General features: G+C 48.9%; 1 protein-coding gene across 8 annotated transcripts in view; it reads right to left on the reverse strand.

The window, feature by feature from the left end:
* SLC4A4 (solute carrier family 4 member 4) overlaps positions 1-15,421 on the reverse strand; it is a 215,976-nt gene that overhangs the window by 138,987 nt on the left and 61,568 nt on the right. For all 8 annotated transcript variants that reach the window (XM_075750848.1, XM_075750852.1, XM_075750850.1 and 5 more), the window contains one exon: positions 9,602-9,675. In XM_075750848.1, coding sequence (XP_075606963.1) covers positions 9,602-9,675 — 74 coding nt within the window. The remainder of the gene's footprint in view (positions 1-9,601; positions 9,676-15,421) is intronic.

Genomic DNA, 15,421 nt, shown 5'->3' on the forward strand with positions numbered 1-15,421 from the left:
TTAAAATCTGGGTGAAATCTAACCAAGCTAGCACACCAGTTGGAGATAAATCAGATCCAAGTCCCTCCTGTTCCCCACAGCAAACCCACCCCGTCAAGCGGCAGCAGAGCAGAAAAGCCGCGTTTCCCTCCAACGAGAGGGCAGCCCGCACAACTGCAACAGACTCGGCTCTTTGTGCCCCAGTAACGATTTTATTAGCGCAGAAACGTGCACGCATGCCTTGCGGCGGTGACGCTTGGGCACCAAATTACCTCTCTGCAAGGGGTTCCCCTGAAGGGAAGCCACGGTCTTGTAAGGGACTGAGCGCAGACTGCCACAGGACCAGCAGCAGCAGATGACGCCTCGAGTTGGATGAAGGATGCCAGGTAATGGACTGGCTGGGAGAAGCGGAAGAAACCATGCCTGTGTGGAAAAGACTGGAATCAAGTAGCACAAGTCTGTAACCAGGTAGCTGAAAAAGCCTGAGATGAGGAAGGCCCTCGGGCATAAGGGCCTTTAAAACAACCGCAGTATGAAATAAAGTAATTCTTCCATGGTATGTGGCAGTCGGCCAGAGAGAAGGTTCAGCCCAAACCCATCGGGTCATGGGACCAAATACTTGCCGACGGACAACCATAAGGTTGAGCAGGGGGTTCACAAGCTAATAAAAGCCACCAGGAGAACAGCCTGCAAAGAAATGCAGAGAAATGCACAAGAGAAAACAGGGGCTCCGAGAGAGACAGAACGCAAGCTCCTATGCAACCCACAGATGAAGTAAGGAGGGACGAGATTAGAAACAAGAGGAGTCTCTTCCCTTCTGCCGGCTCTGACAACAGAATTCATGGCTAAGATGAAAGTATTCAAGAGAGGACCCAGCACCAGCAATGAAGACGCAGTTACTTCATCGAGCAGGGAACATGCCCAAAGATCATTTTTCCTATTTATATCACTGCTCTTCACATCTTAATATGCAGCACTTGGCTAAAAGCACTACACGGGGCAGAGAACTGAGCTGCGGAGGGGAAGACAGCATGTAAATCAGAGATTTTATCTTTTCCTTCTTCTTTTATAACATCAGGCTTCCAGAACTTCATTATCTTCAAAAGGTCAGTTTAATCTTTACGTAAAGTGACCTCGTCGATCTTTAAAAGGTTCCCACGTAAGAACACTATAGTTAGCCGGAAGGAAAGTCTTCCTAGCCATCTGTCTAAAGCTTGCACTTCTCAACTTCAAACGTGCGCTCGCTCCCCATGGATGACCCAGACTTGAACTGCCAGATTCCTAATAAGATTCAGAGGCCACTCCAGCGAAGCATGTTTAAAAACTGAGTTAGCACTGAGCCCTCAAGAATGGGGCGGCTCGAAAAGACAGAGCTCACATAAAGTCAAGTCAGGAATATCTAAATAGGAAAAGAAAATGAAAAACTGAGATGAGGTCTTCGGTTGTCTTCCTGAAGATCCTACACAGTCTGTTTGTTTAGAAGGAGCAGACCAAGCGAGTCACCAAAAACGACGCTAAAATTGCTAAGAAAGGATCAGAATATGAAGCCCAGAAGACACACGTTGATGACAGCTATAAAGGACTGCTCCGTGACAGGAAAATAAACGGAAGTGGGCAATGAATTAACGGGTGGACATCGTTTAGCAGAACAACAAATATGCGTTTGGGGTATTCTCACTGAGCTTTACGTAAGCCATTGCGAGACTCTTACCCACAACCCCATAAGCTGCTTTTCTTTCTCTCTTCTTTGGAGCTGTGAGAGGTTACTGAAGCCACCGAACCTGTCCTGCTGTCATCTGATCTAATCTGGCCAGTACTGCTTGGGTTCCACGGAAAGAAAAGACAGACTTGAAAACAGCACGGCTCCGGGGAACAGGGCAGAGGAGGGGAGCCGTGCCAAGCTGTTCAGAAGCACGGTACCTTTGGATTCTCTGGCATCTGCCTCGAGCACTGACCACAGTTCCTGTAAAATTATGTCCCCTTCCGTAACGTCCCAAATGACCACCCAGAACAGCCCATCTTGGCTGAAAAATCTTGGCCGAAAAATCTTGGCCTCGTTTTCCATACTGCCATCTCATTAATTCCTGAGGCTGACTAAAAGAATACCAAGCTGTACTTGGCACTATCAAGTTCATAGGTGCAGGCAGGTTTTAGACCACCCTCCAATATAACTAAGAGCTGTGGTGTAACGACTGAGGCATCCAAGCGCTGCCTCCATTTCAGAGCACAAACCTCAAACTGCTTTCTAGGTACCAGAGGTTGGCTGCTGCTTTACACAAGCAACAGGAAGGCATGCCGCTGACATCTGCGCGCTAAGCTCTGCGGCAAACTCCGCGGACTTTTTAGAGCCTGAAGTCCTCATCCCCGTCAATGACTGCACGGAGCAGCACCTGGTCCAAAGCCTGAAAAGCAAACAGCAAAGGCTGGGCACGGGTTAGCAACGAAACCGAGATATACAACTGCAACGTGCCGGGCAAAGATCTACCCAAACCACCACCCTGTTTCCTTGGGTCTGCAAAGCGCCAGGCGGCTCATAGCAAGAACTCGTAACTGCCCGACTCTGCCGTACGGCATCGCGACAGAGAAAAACAGCCCCGCTGCAGGCGAACCTTGATTCCAAGGCTGCAGTTATAATTAAACATATAGAGACCACGGAGTGTTTTATGGAAGACGGACTGCGGCCGGAGCCGGGGTTACTAGAAGGCCGAGCTGCTGCCAGCAGGACACCACGAAGGAATGCAACCACCACGGTGCTCACCACTCACACAAAGGCCTCCCGACGCCTCGCCAGCAGCACAACGCTTCCTTCGGGGAAGAGCCAGAGTATCCTCTGTCCCTTCTCAGCCTCTTTTTACTGCTAGAGAAGTTCTCCCAGCCTCGTGCAACCAGACTAGGACTATCACCCAAAGGAAAGGAAGGGACAGACCTTCACGAAGGCTGAGATGATGACCGAAGGAGCGTACAGACTGCACTTAGCCCAGCAGGCTACAGAAACAGCCCTGCAGCTTCCGGATTAAGCCCAGCTCCACGAGTTCTGGGCACACAGGTGAGAGAGGGAAGGACGTTCCTGCGTTCCCTAGCTACACGAAGGCTGTGACTGTTTGATGTGGCCAAGCTTGAAGGAACCCAACCCTGACATGGGGTCAGCAATCTTCCACTTTCTGCCTCACCTATTTGCCAAGTGGGTTCTGTCGTTTACCTTCATTACTTCTCTCTGCCCTGATTTGTGGCGTGGAGTACGTCCCTTAAAGTCTGTCACTTCAGCGAAGAGGCAGAAACCAGGACAGGGTTTGCTAAACACAGCCAGAGAAAGCAAACACTGGCATTACACATTTTACAATCGCGACTGGGCCTCCCCAATACATGTTTGTGTTACCTTTTCATTTTAAATGTGCCAGAACACCTCAGGAAGGGTAATCAGCACATCTGGGGCCCGCACGTGAGTAAAGGCTGTGTCGGCCCTTCAGTCTCCATCCTGAACTGTCATATCCAGTATTACTGTGCCTTATAAAAGAACTGTTAGGCAGAGGAGGGCAAATACTACAATGGGTGGGAGAAGACAGTCAAACAAGCCTAGAATTGAATCCTACGTGAAACGCCCCAGGAGAGGACCAAACCATCGTGTAACCAGCAGGTGCACAGCTACACCACCAGCCTGCACATGTGGCGATGCTGGCAGCATCTAGAGAAACTGAAGCACAGAAGAAGAGAGGGCTTCCCAAGTGACCTTCACGGACTCGTTATGGCGAGCACACTGAGACGACAGAAGGCTCGTGCCCCTGCACTGGACTACTGCGCACTGTCCCAGCGCCTGCTCTCTCTTGGTAGGGACCATCAGCTTCAGGATGGCCCCGGTATCTGAAAACCTCCACTCTGAGAAGCTGCTCCCATCAAAGGCTGGAAGGTGCCACGTGAGGGCCACCTTTCTAATTAGCACGGCCCTCAGCAAAATTAGTTTCGCTGCCAGGTCAGAGAGCTGATGGCTCTTTCTAAACCAATCAGAGATGGAAAAAAGCCGATCAGAATGGCAGGGAAACACCTTCCTTCACTGCCACGTACCTTACGCTCAGAGCGTGGGTCAGTGCTAAACTTATCATCGCTTAAAAGAAAACACCTTTCCTTCGCAACGGACAAAACACATCACGTATTGACTCAGCTGTCCTTACAGCATTTTTCTCCATTTCTCCTGCACGCACAGCCAACTTATCGTTACCTTACGTAAAGGCAGTTTATCACCATCTGAACCTGGATCGCAGTTTTTCTCACAGAGCTCGGACTAGGTCGGCATCAGCACCTTCTCGCACAACCCCGGCAGCTTTAAAGCTAATGCTGATTCCTGGCAACAAATCACAAGACCTCTGCAGTGACCAGAACGATAGCCCATGCTATAACGAGATGGAAATTGCCAATATTAAGCGGACTCGTAGTTTTACTAGCATCAAGCCAACAAACGAGTGAAAAGTGATATTATCTTAACGACAAAAATTTCTGAACAAACCGCTTTGTGATTCGTATTTCACAGACCTCCCAGCATTTGTACTATTGACTTAATTAATATACACACACAAAAACTGCTCCCAACTTTTCCACAGGGATTTACCGTATTATCAAAAGCCTGCAGTGAAGTCATAGCGCTAGACCTTTTCATTTAAGACAAAGCAGTTAACGGCACATTTCAGTATCCTGCAAAGTGTCACGGAGACTTAAAGCTGGAGAGAAGCTCATCGGAAATCTGTCATCCAGATACTTCAAAGCTGGGAAGATGCAAAACCACCCGTCTTGTTCGTACTGGCCGTGTGGGGCAGGGTTTAGGTCCCCATCTGTGCCTGCCGTTCCCAAGCTGTGCCAGCTGCTGTACAGAAAGAGAGCGAGAAGGCAGTGCCCGAGTCCTCATCGTTTTGCTTTTGCAGGAGCAAAGCCTGACTCGGTTTTGCCAAAGCAAAACACAGCCTACTCTATCTCTGCATATAAATCAAAAGTACCAAAGAATATTAATGAAGCACATTCTGTGCTGAGATTTTATCTGATTTATTTTTTAATCATATTTATTTCAGAAGCAGTTAAAACCTGATATGAAACAGGTCTTCTGCATATTTCTGAAAAAAGGAGAAGGTCTGCCTGCAGTCAGTGATCAAAAACTGAGGGCGGGGATGAGGGAACAAAAACAAAGTACACGGGTGAATACAGCTCAGTTCTCCTACCTTCTGCCTGCTGTTAATAAAGGTAAAGATTTTCACAGTTATCTTTACCCTTTCAGCCTCTCTCCTCATTGATCCAACCATCAAGTAATAATCTTAGGCTTATGGCATCACACAGCTTTCTACCAGCAAAGTGCAATGACACTACAGGGTCGAGAACAGCAAGCGAGGAGGAGGAAAGTGTGGGCAGCCGTCAGCTAAAAAAGGTAGTTACAGAACGTTGTTACAAAATCCCTGGTTTAGGGTCTCTATATAGGAAATCCCATAACCGTAACAGGATCCATGAAGAAGTTTCCACTGTCACAGCATTTTTCCTTGAATTCACTCCTAAGAGATAGCCTCGTGACCTTTACTGTGCAAACCCTGCAAGACCAGGACAAGCGCCTGAGACGAGCGCTGGTTCCTTTCTCCTAAGACGGGCAGCCGGACGCTCCTCAGGCTTTCCAGCGAGGGAGTCGTCAGGCCTCAAACCAGGCATCCTCCGCCCCACCATGAAGTCCGGGTGGCAGCCAGCCCGGGGGAAGTTACGCTTCGAGAGCCAAGAATACCTTATCTCAAAGGATAAGGTGGAGCTTTACTTTTCCCCTCTTGCAAAATTGGTTATTAAGTAATCTGTTTATGTCACACATACCAGCACTCCTAACAGTGGCATTACAGCACTATGTCATTACCTTCAAGGAAAGGAACGTGCGGTGCTCTAAATGAATGGGAATGGTTTTCTCGCACAGGAGGTTCAGCTTAGGGCAGTGCCTCTTCCTGATTTCCCCCAAGAAAGCCTACATTTTCACACTTGCTTTCTTCCACACTCTGAACCGGACCCAGGCAGATCCCTTGTCTCGCCAAGTCACGTTTCTGGGCGCTTATGCGCAACGCCAGCGATGGCCGGCAAAGTTCTTCCTAACTAACATCTGCTGAACTAATGGACCGAGCCCTCCCCCTGATACAGACGGGAGGGGGTGAGCTGATTTTCCAATGCCATCGCTAATAAAACAGCAACACATTGCAGTGTAGGACCCGACTGAGGTGCCATCCTAGAGGAGCATTAAACAATCTCTGGAACCAGGCCAAAGGGACATACTTTTGTCAGGTAGGTATGGTTTCTATTAAGGTCACATTACCTCAGCGAGGGCATGACCGACAACCGCCCCAAGCTGAAAATGTCTCAACATCTTACTGACCAGAAATGCCCGTTTTTCCTCCCTCCTTAAAAAGCCACGTCCTTCGCCCTCCCCCACACCACTATATAATCAAATTAATGAGTGACGTGGTACTTCGGAGCTGCTATCTCCATGTCGCAGACCTAAGTGAGGTCACCAGCTAACAATAAAACGACACCACGCTCTTTCTCTCTTCTTGCAAAGAACGTGCAGAAGAGGGATGCTCAGAATGACAACTTTAAAATTGAGTCTTCATCTCTTTGAAAGCAAACCATTCACAAGGAACCAAAGCAGCCTGCTTTCTAAGCATGTCATAATGTTTTGCAGTGGGGTTTTCCTGTTCTCTCCTGCAAACTCCTGCAGCTGGGGAACCCCCAAGTCCCACTGCCCTAACGCTACACTCTCAGTTGTCTGCTGATAAAGCTTACAATTCCCCTTTCCCTAGCAGGGGGAAAAGAAAACCATCCCTCCTCTCTGCTTGGGTTTTTTTCCCCCTACAAGTTTAGTGAATTTAAGAGTAGCTTTAAAGAACCTTCCTGAGAAAATTGATCAAAACTGACTGCTAGGTGCAAAAACTTATTGCGAGAAGAATGGAAAGAAGAGGCAAGAGAGGCAAACCACTTCATGACAGGTATGTTGTTCCCTCATGAAAGCAGGCTAAAAATAAAACCTACTCGAAAAATAAAATACACACTTGCTGTTACCTTCTTCTACTGCAAGCCTTTTAGAAAAGCAAGTTATAACTGTACCATGAAAGTGGCTGGAGTAATGGAGAGCACTTCAGAGCTAACACCTTCAGGCCTCTAGACAAATGCTCTCCTCCTTGAAACCACTCCACTTGCAGTGCAGAAATCTAGCAGACACGCTTAAAAGCACCTGCACCACTGTCAGCTGAAGGTCTTCAACCTGATGTTTTAGCTCTTCTGGTGGATTTTAAATTCAAAGAGAGTAGATTTAGACTGGATGGAAGGAAGAAATTCTTCCCCATGAGGGTGCTGAGGCCCTGGCACAGGGTGCCCAGAGAAGCTGTGGCTGCCCCTGGCTCCCTGGCAGTGGTCAAGGCCAGGCTGGATGGGGCTTTGGGCAACCTGGGCTAGTGGAGGGTGTCCCTGCCCATGGCAGGGGTGGGACTGGATGGGCTTTGAGGTCCCTTCCAACCCAAACCAGTCTGCGAGTCTACAATTCATTCTATGCATGCAGACTTCGAACGTACACGGGGTGCACGTGTGCATACTAGGTACATACATTAAGCGTACTTATATACAGGGCGCATAGCTGTGCCGAGAATTAGATGGAGCTGAGGATACGCGTAGGATCACAGAACCATTTGGGTTAGAAATCTTCCCCCCTAAGGCAAATAAGATCTCGTCAAGGTGCCAAAGCCTTTAATGCTTACTTGCCCTGTGGTAACGCCCCAGATTTGCCAGGTACGCTGTGAATTCAAGGCTGTCCCGCTCCAGAAGAGCGGAGCGGCTGGGCAGCAGCTCACCGCCCCAATCATACAAGCACCATACACGCAGGGTGACACCGACAGATGCTACAGCGTCAGCACCGGCCCCGCCACAGGCGGCGGCTCCTTTTGTGATCTAGCTAGGTCGTTCGCAGAAGCCTGGTGAGAATCGAGGCGCTGCCTTTAGCACGAACAAGGGAATCAGCTGGTTACATGGCTCCGAGTCTCTCCGGAGGCTCAGACAAGCAGCTAGAGTTCTCCGAGGCCTGTCGTGTGCCATTAGAAATACTTGTTTCACCTCCTCTTCTCCTTACCACAGCGAGATGAACTGCAACTGCTCTGTTAGCCCAACTAAATCAGGATATCTACACCGAAACATGGAGATAAGCAGACCACGTTACAAATATTACTTCAAGCGTCAACCGCACCCTTTTCCACAGCACCTGCAGAGAGTTAAAAAGGAACGCTCCCGCACGGCTCTTCACAAACCACCCTTTGTGCTGTATTCCCGGAGTGTCGGACATGGGCAGAACACCCCCCGACAGCATCTGGCAGCATTTTAGACAGTGAAAGATAAGAAATATTCTCTCTCTCTCTCTCCCCTCTCAAAGGTTTCTGCTCTGCCAAAGTATCAATTATTCTACAAGCAAAAGGCTAATACAAAACCCCTGTCATTCCGACCCTGCAGACAGCAAATGGCCTAATTAACCCCAACATGGTGATTTATAGCTACTGAGGGCAGATTACTTCATACAAGAGAGGAAGAAAACACAGGCTTTTTCATGGAAATGACTGGTTTGATTTGCTGGAAGTGTTCTAATCCATCTTTTGGGAGATTATTTTCTTTTATACTGCCTGATCCTTCACCGTCCATTACCAGTGACTATGACACGGCTGTACGCCTACACCCTTCAAAGCATTTTAAACCAAAAATGCCATTTGTTTGCAAATACAGAAATGAGAATTATATACCTAAGTCAGGAGGGGAAGGACAGCATGCTGGCCTCCTTTCCCTTCTCGGTAGAGTACCTACGCTATCGTCCTGTCCTCCTCCTCCCCCACTAGTTTATCACAAGCACACGGTCAACTGATCCTCATGAAACAAGAAAAAGAGAATTTGCTGCAAATAACTCATTCCTATCTGCTTAATAATTTTCCACAACCAACCTTAAACTAAACTCCTTTAAATTCCTTTTACCTTTGGGATTTCACACATTTTTTGTTAGAAAATAAAAACACTTTCAAAGGAGTCTACTCTCTTCCTAAAGAGCGAGGAAACAGTTTGCTCTGCTAAAAAGCTCCTGTTCAAGGGAAAAAACCCTTCTCTTTATGCCTCCTAAGCTGAAAGGATAACCCAGGCAAGCGCCCGCTTGCTGCCTTATGTCCACCCCCGACACTCGGTACCTATTCTGCTGGTTTTTCCAGTTCACTTCCCCGTCTGCGACACCTGCCACCGTATTCCAGCACTTCCAAGTGCAGTGGTGATACGCAAGCGTTGCCAAAACTATATTCATAGAGGGAAGAAAAACAAATAGCTCCGATATTTCACAGCCACCATGCAAGACACAGCAAAAGCGACTTTGTGGGAAGTGGGAATGGGTGTCAGCAGCATATAACAGCATTCGCTCCTGAACTGAAAAAGAGGATTTCTTTAAAAAGGCAGCTTCGCCCCGATCAAGCTTACCCGTGTTTCAGTCAATTTTACAATTAATTACTTGGCAAAACACAAGCGCCCTTTGTCTCTGTATCCGACTGTGCCGATCTCAGATACAAATACAAATGGTGAAGGCAACCCTTTCTCCCCAGCAGTCTCTTACCTTCCACTTCTTCTTCATCACATACATGTTTAAGGAAGGAAGCCCCTCTATCCAGTACTGCCTCGTCCTCCATCCTATAGTAATAGAAAAGAAAAAAGGAATGCTCAGACTTCTCCTGGAGCGAGCTGTTTGAACCAGCCCAGGTCCTGGGCAGGTTAACTTGCAAGCTGTTGTTCATGTTCCTGGGGGCACTCCCGTTCTCCTTCCAGTGCCTGCTGTTCCTTCATAGAGCTCCTGTCGAACGGCGTTTGGTTTAAGCTGGCCTCACGTAGCTCGAATTCTAACCTTGAGAAGGCATCAGGGGTGACAGGTGTGAGAAAGGTAATCCCGGCTACAAGTCTTTGGGCTTTTTTCTTGTTTCTTGGGTTGGGGTTTTTTCCCCTCTTCCTTTTTCCTTTTATCTAAAAAGGACATAGACACACAGAGGCAAGTTTGGGACTGTCTATGCAATAGCCAAGCGTTTGTGGAAATCCAGTTTCGCTTTCAAGTTCTTCTAAAAGACCTTGGCTGCAGAACCCCATACAGAAGCAAGCACGCACACTACACACGGACACATGCGCGTTCGAACGCACAGTGGGGGACCAGGCTTCAGCCAGCCTCTTAATACCCGCAAAGCACTCTTGTCTGTGGGGAGGCAAGCTCTGTGTCACATGTTGGCCTTACAGAAATCTGACATACGAGGATTATCCTGAGACCAAGCTACAGCAAGTCAGACCATCACAGCAGTCATTTATGTGTGTCACCCATTCATTCATCCATTTGGGGACAGGTTTTAGTAGTTGCCTTCTTCCCCCCGCCTTTTCTCTCTCTCTCTTATCTGCTTCTGTGTACAGCAGAGACTCCTAATTCTACGTCTCTGCCATCAAAGTCCTCCCGTGGCACTGCCCAGAACTGATGCTGCTGTATTTCACCCACAAAATCAGACCCTGCACGCTTTCCAAGGGTTCAGCTGCAAATTCCCTTTTGACAAGAAAATACAAAAATGATAAAACAACAAAGAAAAAAATAATTCTAGCTATATTAAATAATCTCCTTTCATATCGCTGGGGCTAAGCACACATTTACTGCTCGCTGCTGGACAGTCACTGCGCAAGCCTTCTATCTTAATAACCCGTTTTCCTACCAACGGCAAGAAAAGGCATATGTGGGTAACGATCAAAACCCAATACCTTCTCCTTATATTCCCGAGATGAAACAGGGACAAACTTGGTACAGGAAGAGACAAAGCCTTCAGATCTTCTTCACGTCCACATTGCTTCTGCTTGTGAGCCCGCAAGACCCTGGGAGTGCAGCAGCAGCAAACACTTCATAGAGTTTTTTAAGGGCACGGTCAAATTCGGGCGAGTATAAAAACCGAGTGGATGAATACCAAGAAATCAAAACGTCTTAGGAAATCTACCTTGCATGTCAACGCCTACCTGAACAAACAAAGAATTAAAAATTCAGCCCCAAAAGAAAGTACCGGAGCCCTCATTTTCTATAAGTAGTAGCACAGCAGCCGTTCTCCCATCTTTGCCAAGTTTTCCTCCACCTCAAGCACCTTTACTGACACGCCATTGGCCTCATCCTTGGCTCTCAGCCCGCCGCTCAGCTCCCACGAACGAGTCTCAAACACGTCACAGATAAGAAAGAACAAAGCAAAACAGGTCAGATTCAAAACCACTAAGTAAGCATACGGAAATACACATTTCTCATTTGGATTATTGGGTGGCAGCAAACAATCCAGCACCGTACCCAGACATGAACAGGAGCATCAGCTCCTCAGTTCAGGTCCAGTTCAGACATTTGAACCGAGGCGCACCTCCCCTTCACGCAGGCTGGCTCTGCCCGCGCTGCCTGCCCCAGACCCAGAAGCCAGCGGATTTGAAGAACACGTTTCCCTGACTTCAGGTACCTTTTCACAGCAGCTGCTGCCCTGCGCGAAGGGGTAGGACCTGCGTCTTGCCAACACCACGCGCAAAGCCAGCGCTTCAGGCACGCACACGGAAGCCTCCCCTGAAAGCTCCAGCTCTTCGTTAAATTATTCAAGACTATTTATGCATCTTTTCTAAGGCAACAAAAGGGAACCTATTTCATGGATGCTCTTGCCTGTTTGCAAGGGTTGTGAAGGCACACCCCAATTTATTTATTTTTAAATTCCCCCTCCCTGCCCACAGCAGCACGGTAGCTACTTGCTATAAACACAACTGAAAACATCTGGAACAGATGGAGCTGGATTTCCAAACCAAATACAAACCGCACGCGCTTTATTACTCCGTCAAGTCTGCTCTTAACAGTTTCACACGCAACGTGCCCCAGCGTTTGCCTCTGCTCCCTGAGCACCGACGCGTTCCGGCCCCTCAGCACGTGTCCGCGTGGCACCACGCCTGCGCACCCCACAGCCCCCGCTCCAACACCGGTTCCCAAGGCCAGTTTCTCGGCAGCATCAGTCCAGAGGTGCAGCAACTGAGAAGCAACGGTCTCGTGGCGCGGAGGGGAATGAGAAAAGGGGGGAGAGGAAGGAAAGGAGCAAATCTCCACTGCCTGCAAGGAATCCAGTGCTGAAAATTCACAGAGGCAGCAGCAGCTCTCTGTGGGCAGCAGGGATGGACCCAGCGCTTCCCCCCCACCCGCCCAGTAACGGCACCTTCCCTCCCTTGGATCAGTTCACCACATTTAACAGCTGCGCTGTCTAGCTGCAGAGGGTCGGAAAACTGCTTACGACACATTGCAAGCCTGATGCTTTCCCCGAAACACACGCAGAGCGGATCCGAAGGAGCTGGGGGGTTTAAAGGGCCAGGAATAGAGCTCGGGTCGCCTTGGCACGGCGCCCCGTCTCTAATCCGCAGGAGTTTAGCGATTAGACTCCCAAGCGCCACCTCCCTTGACTTGGTCTTTTCTGCCCTTCTCAGATTACGGCAGGATTTCTTCAGGCCAAAATCTACCAAGAAAACATCCTTTATTAATTTGCACGGGGGATATATTTCAGCCCCCTGGAATTTTTCAAATAACATGAAATGGGAGTTGCAGAAATTAAAAAATCAAAATCACGTGAAACAACAAGAAAATCTTCACTTGGGTCTTCAGGGGAAAACCGGCAGAGTCCTATCAGTGAAGCATCGCAGCAAGAAAAGGTATCTTCACCGTCCCGCGGAGGCGACACACACACTGGACAGAAGAAAGGGTGGACTTTTTTTTAGGGCCTCTGAACAGAAACGTGTCTTAGGTTAAGCTGGTTTACCAGCTCCTTGGAGTAAGGTAAAAAACATGAGGCATTCAGACACTTTCTATCTAGATCCACATCCTCATTACTGCTACTGCAAGGTGTTGGAAACAAACCTAAAAAATTAATTCAAAAATATCGGGTTTCTATTTTCAGGGTCTAGATCGGAGCAAGCCATGTACTCTGACAGAATATACTCAAGTGAAAAAATATGAGCTGCCTGAGTAATTGGCCTCTCTGGGTAGATAATTAGACCGGTACCAAACATTTTTAGGAATGACATTATGTGTCAATAGGATTTTAACAAGAATCACACATAGCCGAACGAACACAGCATGCAACTCAAACCTAAATTCACAGACCACTCGCAGATAGAGCTCACAGAAATATTCTGCCAGACTACTCAGAAAGAACAAGATCAATTTAACACTAGCAGGGATCCCAGACTTCATAATGGAGAGAAAAGTCAGTATAAAATGGGCAAAAGTGAAGGCAATCCAATAGCACAAAGCAGACAAGACGATGAAAAGCCTGTTCCGTGAGCAGAGCACACCCTGAGAAACGAGCCAGTACCTTTGCCTCTCTGCTCCGGCTGACTTTCCAGGTAAGAGCATTTCTGAGCGTTCAGCGCAGCAAACCTGATCTGGGTTCTAAGGGAAAGTGCCGTGGCTCAAAACCAAATTATTTGTGATAGGCTTTTAAAAAAAAAAAAAAAAAAAAAGACTTAAAACTCCTAGTCCCCTTCCCCATGGCCACACTTAACTGGCAGTCTCCGTCTTGCTCATGGCATTATAAATCCTTCCTGCAGGTCTCCTCATTACAGCACCGAACACTTGCAACGAGTCGTCAAAGCGGTCTAAGGCAGCAATTAGGCTCAGCTTTGCGGTGTCCAGTCCCGGAGGCCACCCCGCAGCGAGCCGGAGCGGCAGATGGATGGAGTGCTGCCACCGCCCGGCAGTCCGGCCCGGGGACCCGCTGCTGCCAGCCGCCCCAAGGGGCACCGCCGGGGCCCTCGACACCACCGCTTCTTACAACTTCATCGTTTACAACGGGAGATGAGGGAAAACAGTGTTTGGTATAAATAAAGCGGAAGGGCTGATGTGGCAACAGGAGTTGTTCTGCGGAGATACAGCTCGCTCGAGTGAATGAACACACAACGTAGCCGGGGAGCAAGAAACAAGAGTTATTACTTGCTGATAAGCTTTTACGATTCTGCCCATTTCAAATGTCTTTTGCAATCGGGAAGAAACTCCAGCAAACTCTGGACTGAACAAAGAAAAAAAAAACCAACCAAAAACGGATCCAGCTGTAACCGAAACTGATAGCATCACGCAGAGCCCATGTCAAAGTCACATTTGAAGAGCAATCCTTTTGCAATAAGCCGGGTGCAGAGTGTGTCAACGGCTGCAGGGAGGAGATGGGATTGCGAACATTGGGTCACAGAACAGCAACGCCTGCCGGCCGAAACGGCCGCCCCGACAGCGGGGGCTCAGGGTCAGAACGTGCCCGCCCAGCCACGCGGCGCCACGGCTCCTGCTTTACAGCTCTTGCGGGCTCGTGCGTGGAAGCGGTCTGCCTTCGTGGGAAAGGCCAGTGAAGTACAATCGTCCTGAGGATCAACCAGCCTCGTCTGCTTCTCAGCCTCTGGCATCGTTTACCTGGCAAGACTTTTTCCTCAGAAAACCGCTATCCGGAAAGCGGAGCAGGAGCACGAAGGATGGGGACGCTGGGGGAGAAGAGAGGCAAAAGCAAGCGAACAGTGCACCAGGCCTCGCTGTTCGGCAGGTCTCACCAAGGGCTACACTGGAATCTACACATACACCCTGCCCCCTCACCATTTACCCCCCAAACACAAAAGGGGGAAACTGTCCAGCACCCACGTCACTTTTCCTCTTAGAGCCTGGAACGTACAGTTGTCAGCCGAGGAGACTCTACAGCTGCCACCAGAACAGACAACTGCCTTTGACAGCTCGTTCTGTGCGGATGCTCCAACGCCCGCTACGCGAAGGACTCCTGGACCTCTGCACTTCCTCCCTGCGCTGCTAAGAACAAACTCAGAGCGATCCATCAGCTGCGTTTTTGCTGCTGGTAACCGTGACCCGAGCTGGAAAAAGAAACGTGATGTGCCTTGCAAGGAGCAGCCACAGGTACAACCACAGCCCCGCTCCACATCGGGTCTAAGAAGCCTGTTTATGACAACTGTTGGAGTTCAGAGTCCTTCACTGGACTCGGACATGTTCTCCACCATCAAAACTACTTGTGACGAGCAACATCATTCAACCTTCAACAGATGGAACGACACAACCATGGGCTAGACCTGGAGGCTCACGCAGACGGGATGCACAGAGCAGAGAGAAGAGCCACCACAGGCTTCCCGGCCCCTTCACCACGCCACCCAAGTTGGATGCCAAATGCACGTGCGTGTATCCCAAAGATCATGAGCCAATAAGCTAAACAGGATTCTTCTGTCAACAGGCTGCGGAGAGACAGCGATAGTATTATTTCTTTTCTCTGCAACCTGTGAAGCATTCCGATACTGCGATGACGGTGGCCAAGTAAACAGGAAACTAGGAAGGAGACGTGGTCCCATTGATTCTCTCACAGCCCATACGCAAATG

This window comes from Balearica regulorum, chromosome 4, assembly GCF_011004875.1.
Source record: "Balearica regulorum gibbericeps isolate bBalReg1 chromosome 4, bBalReg1.pri, whole genome shotgun sequence".
Lineage (NCBI taxonomy): Eukaryota > Metazoa > Chordata > Aves > Gruiformes > Gruidae > Balearica > Balearica regulorum.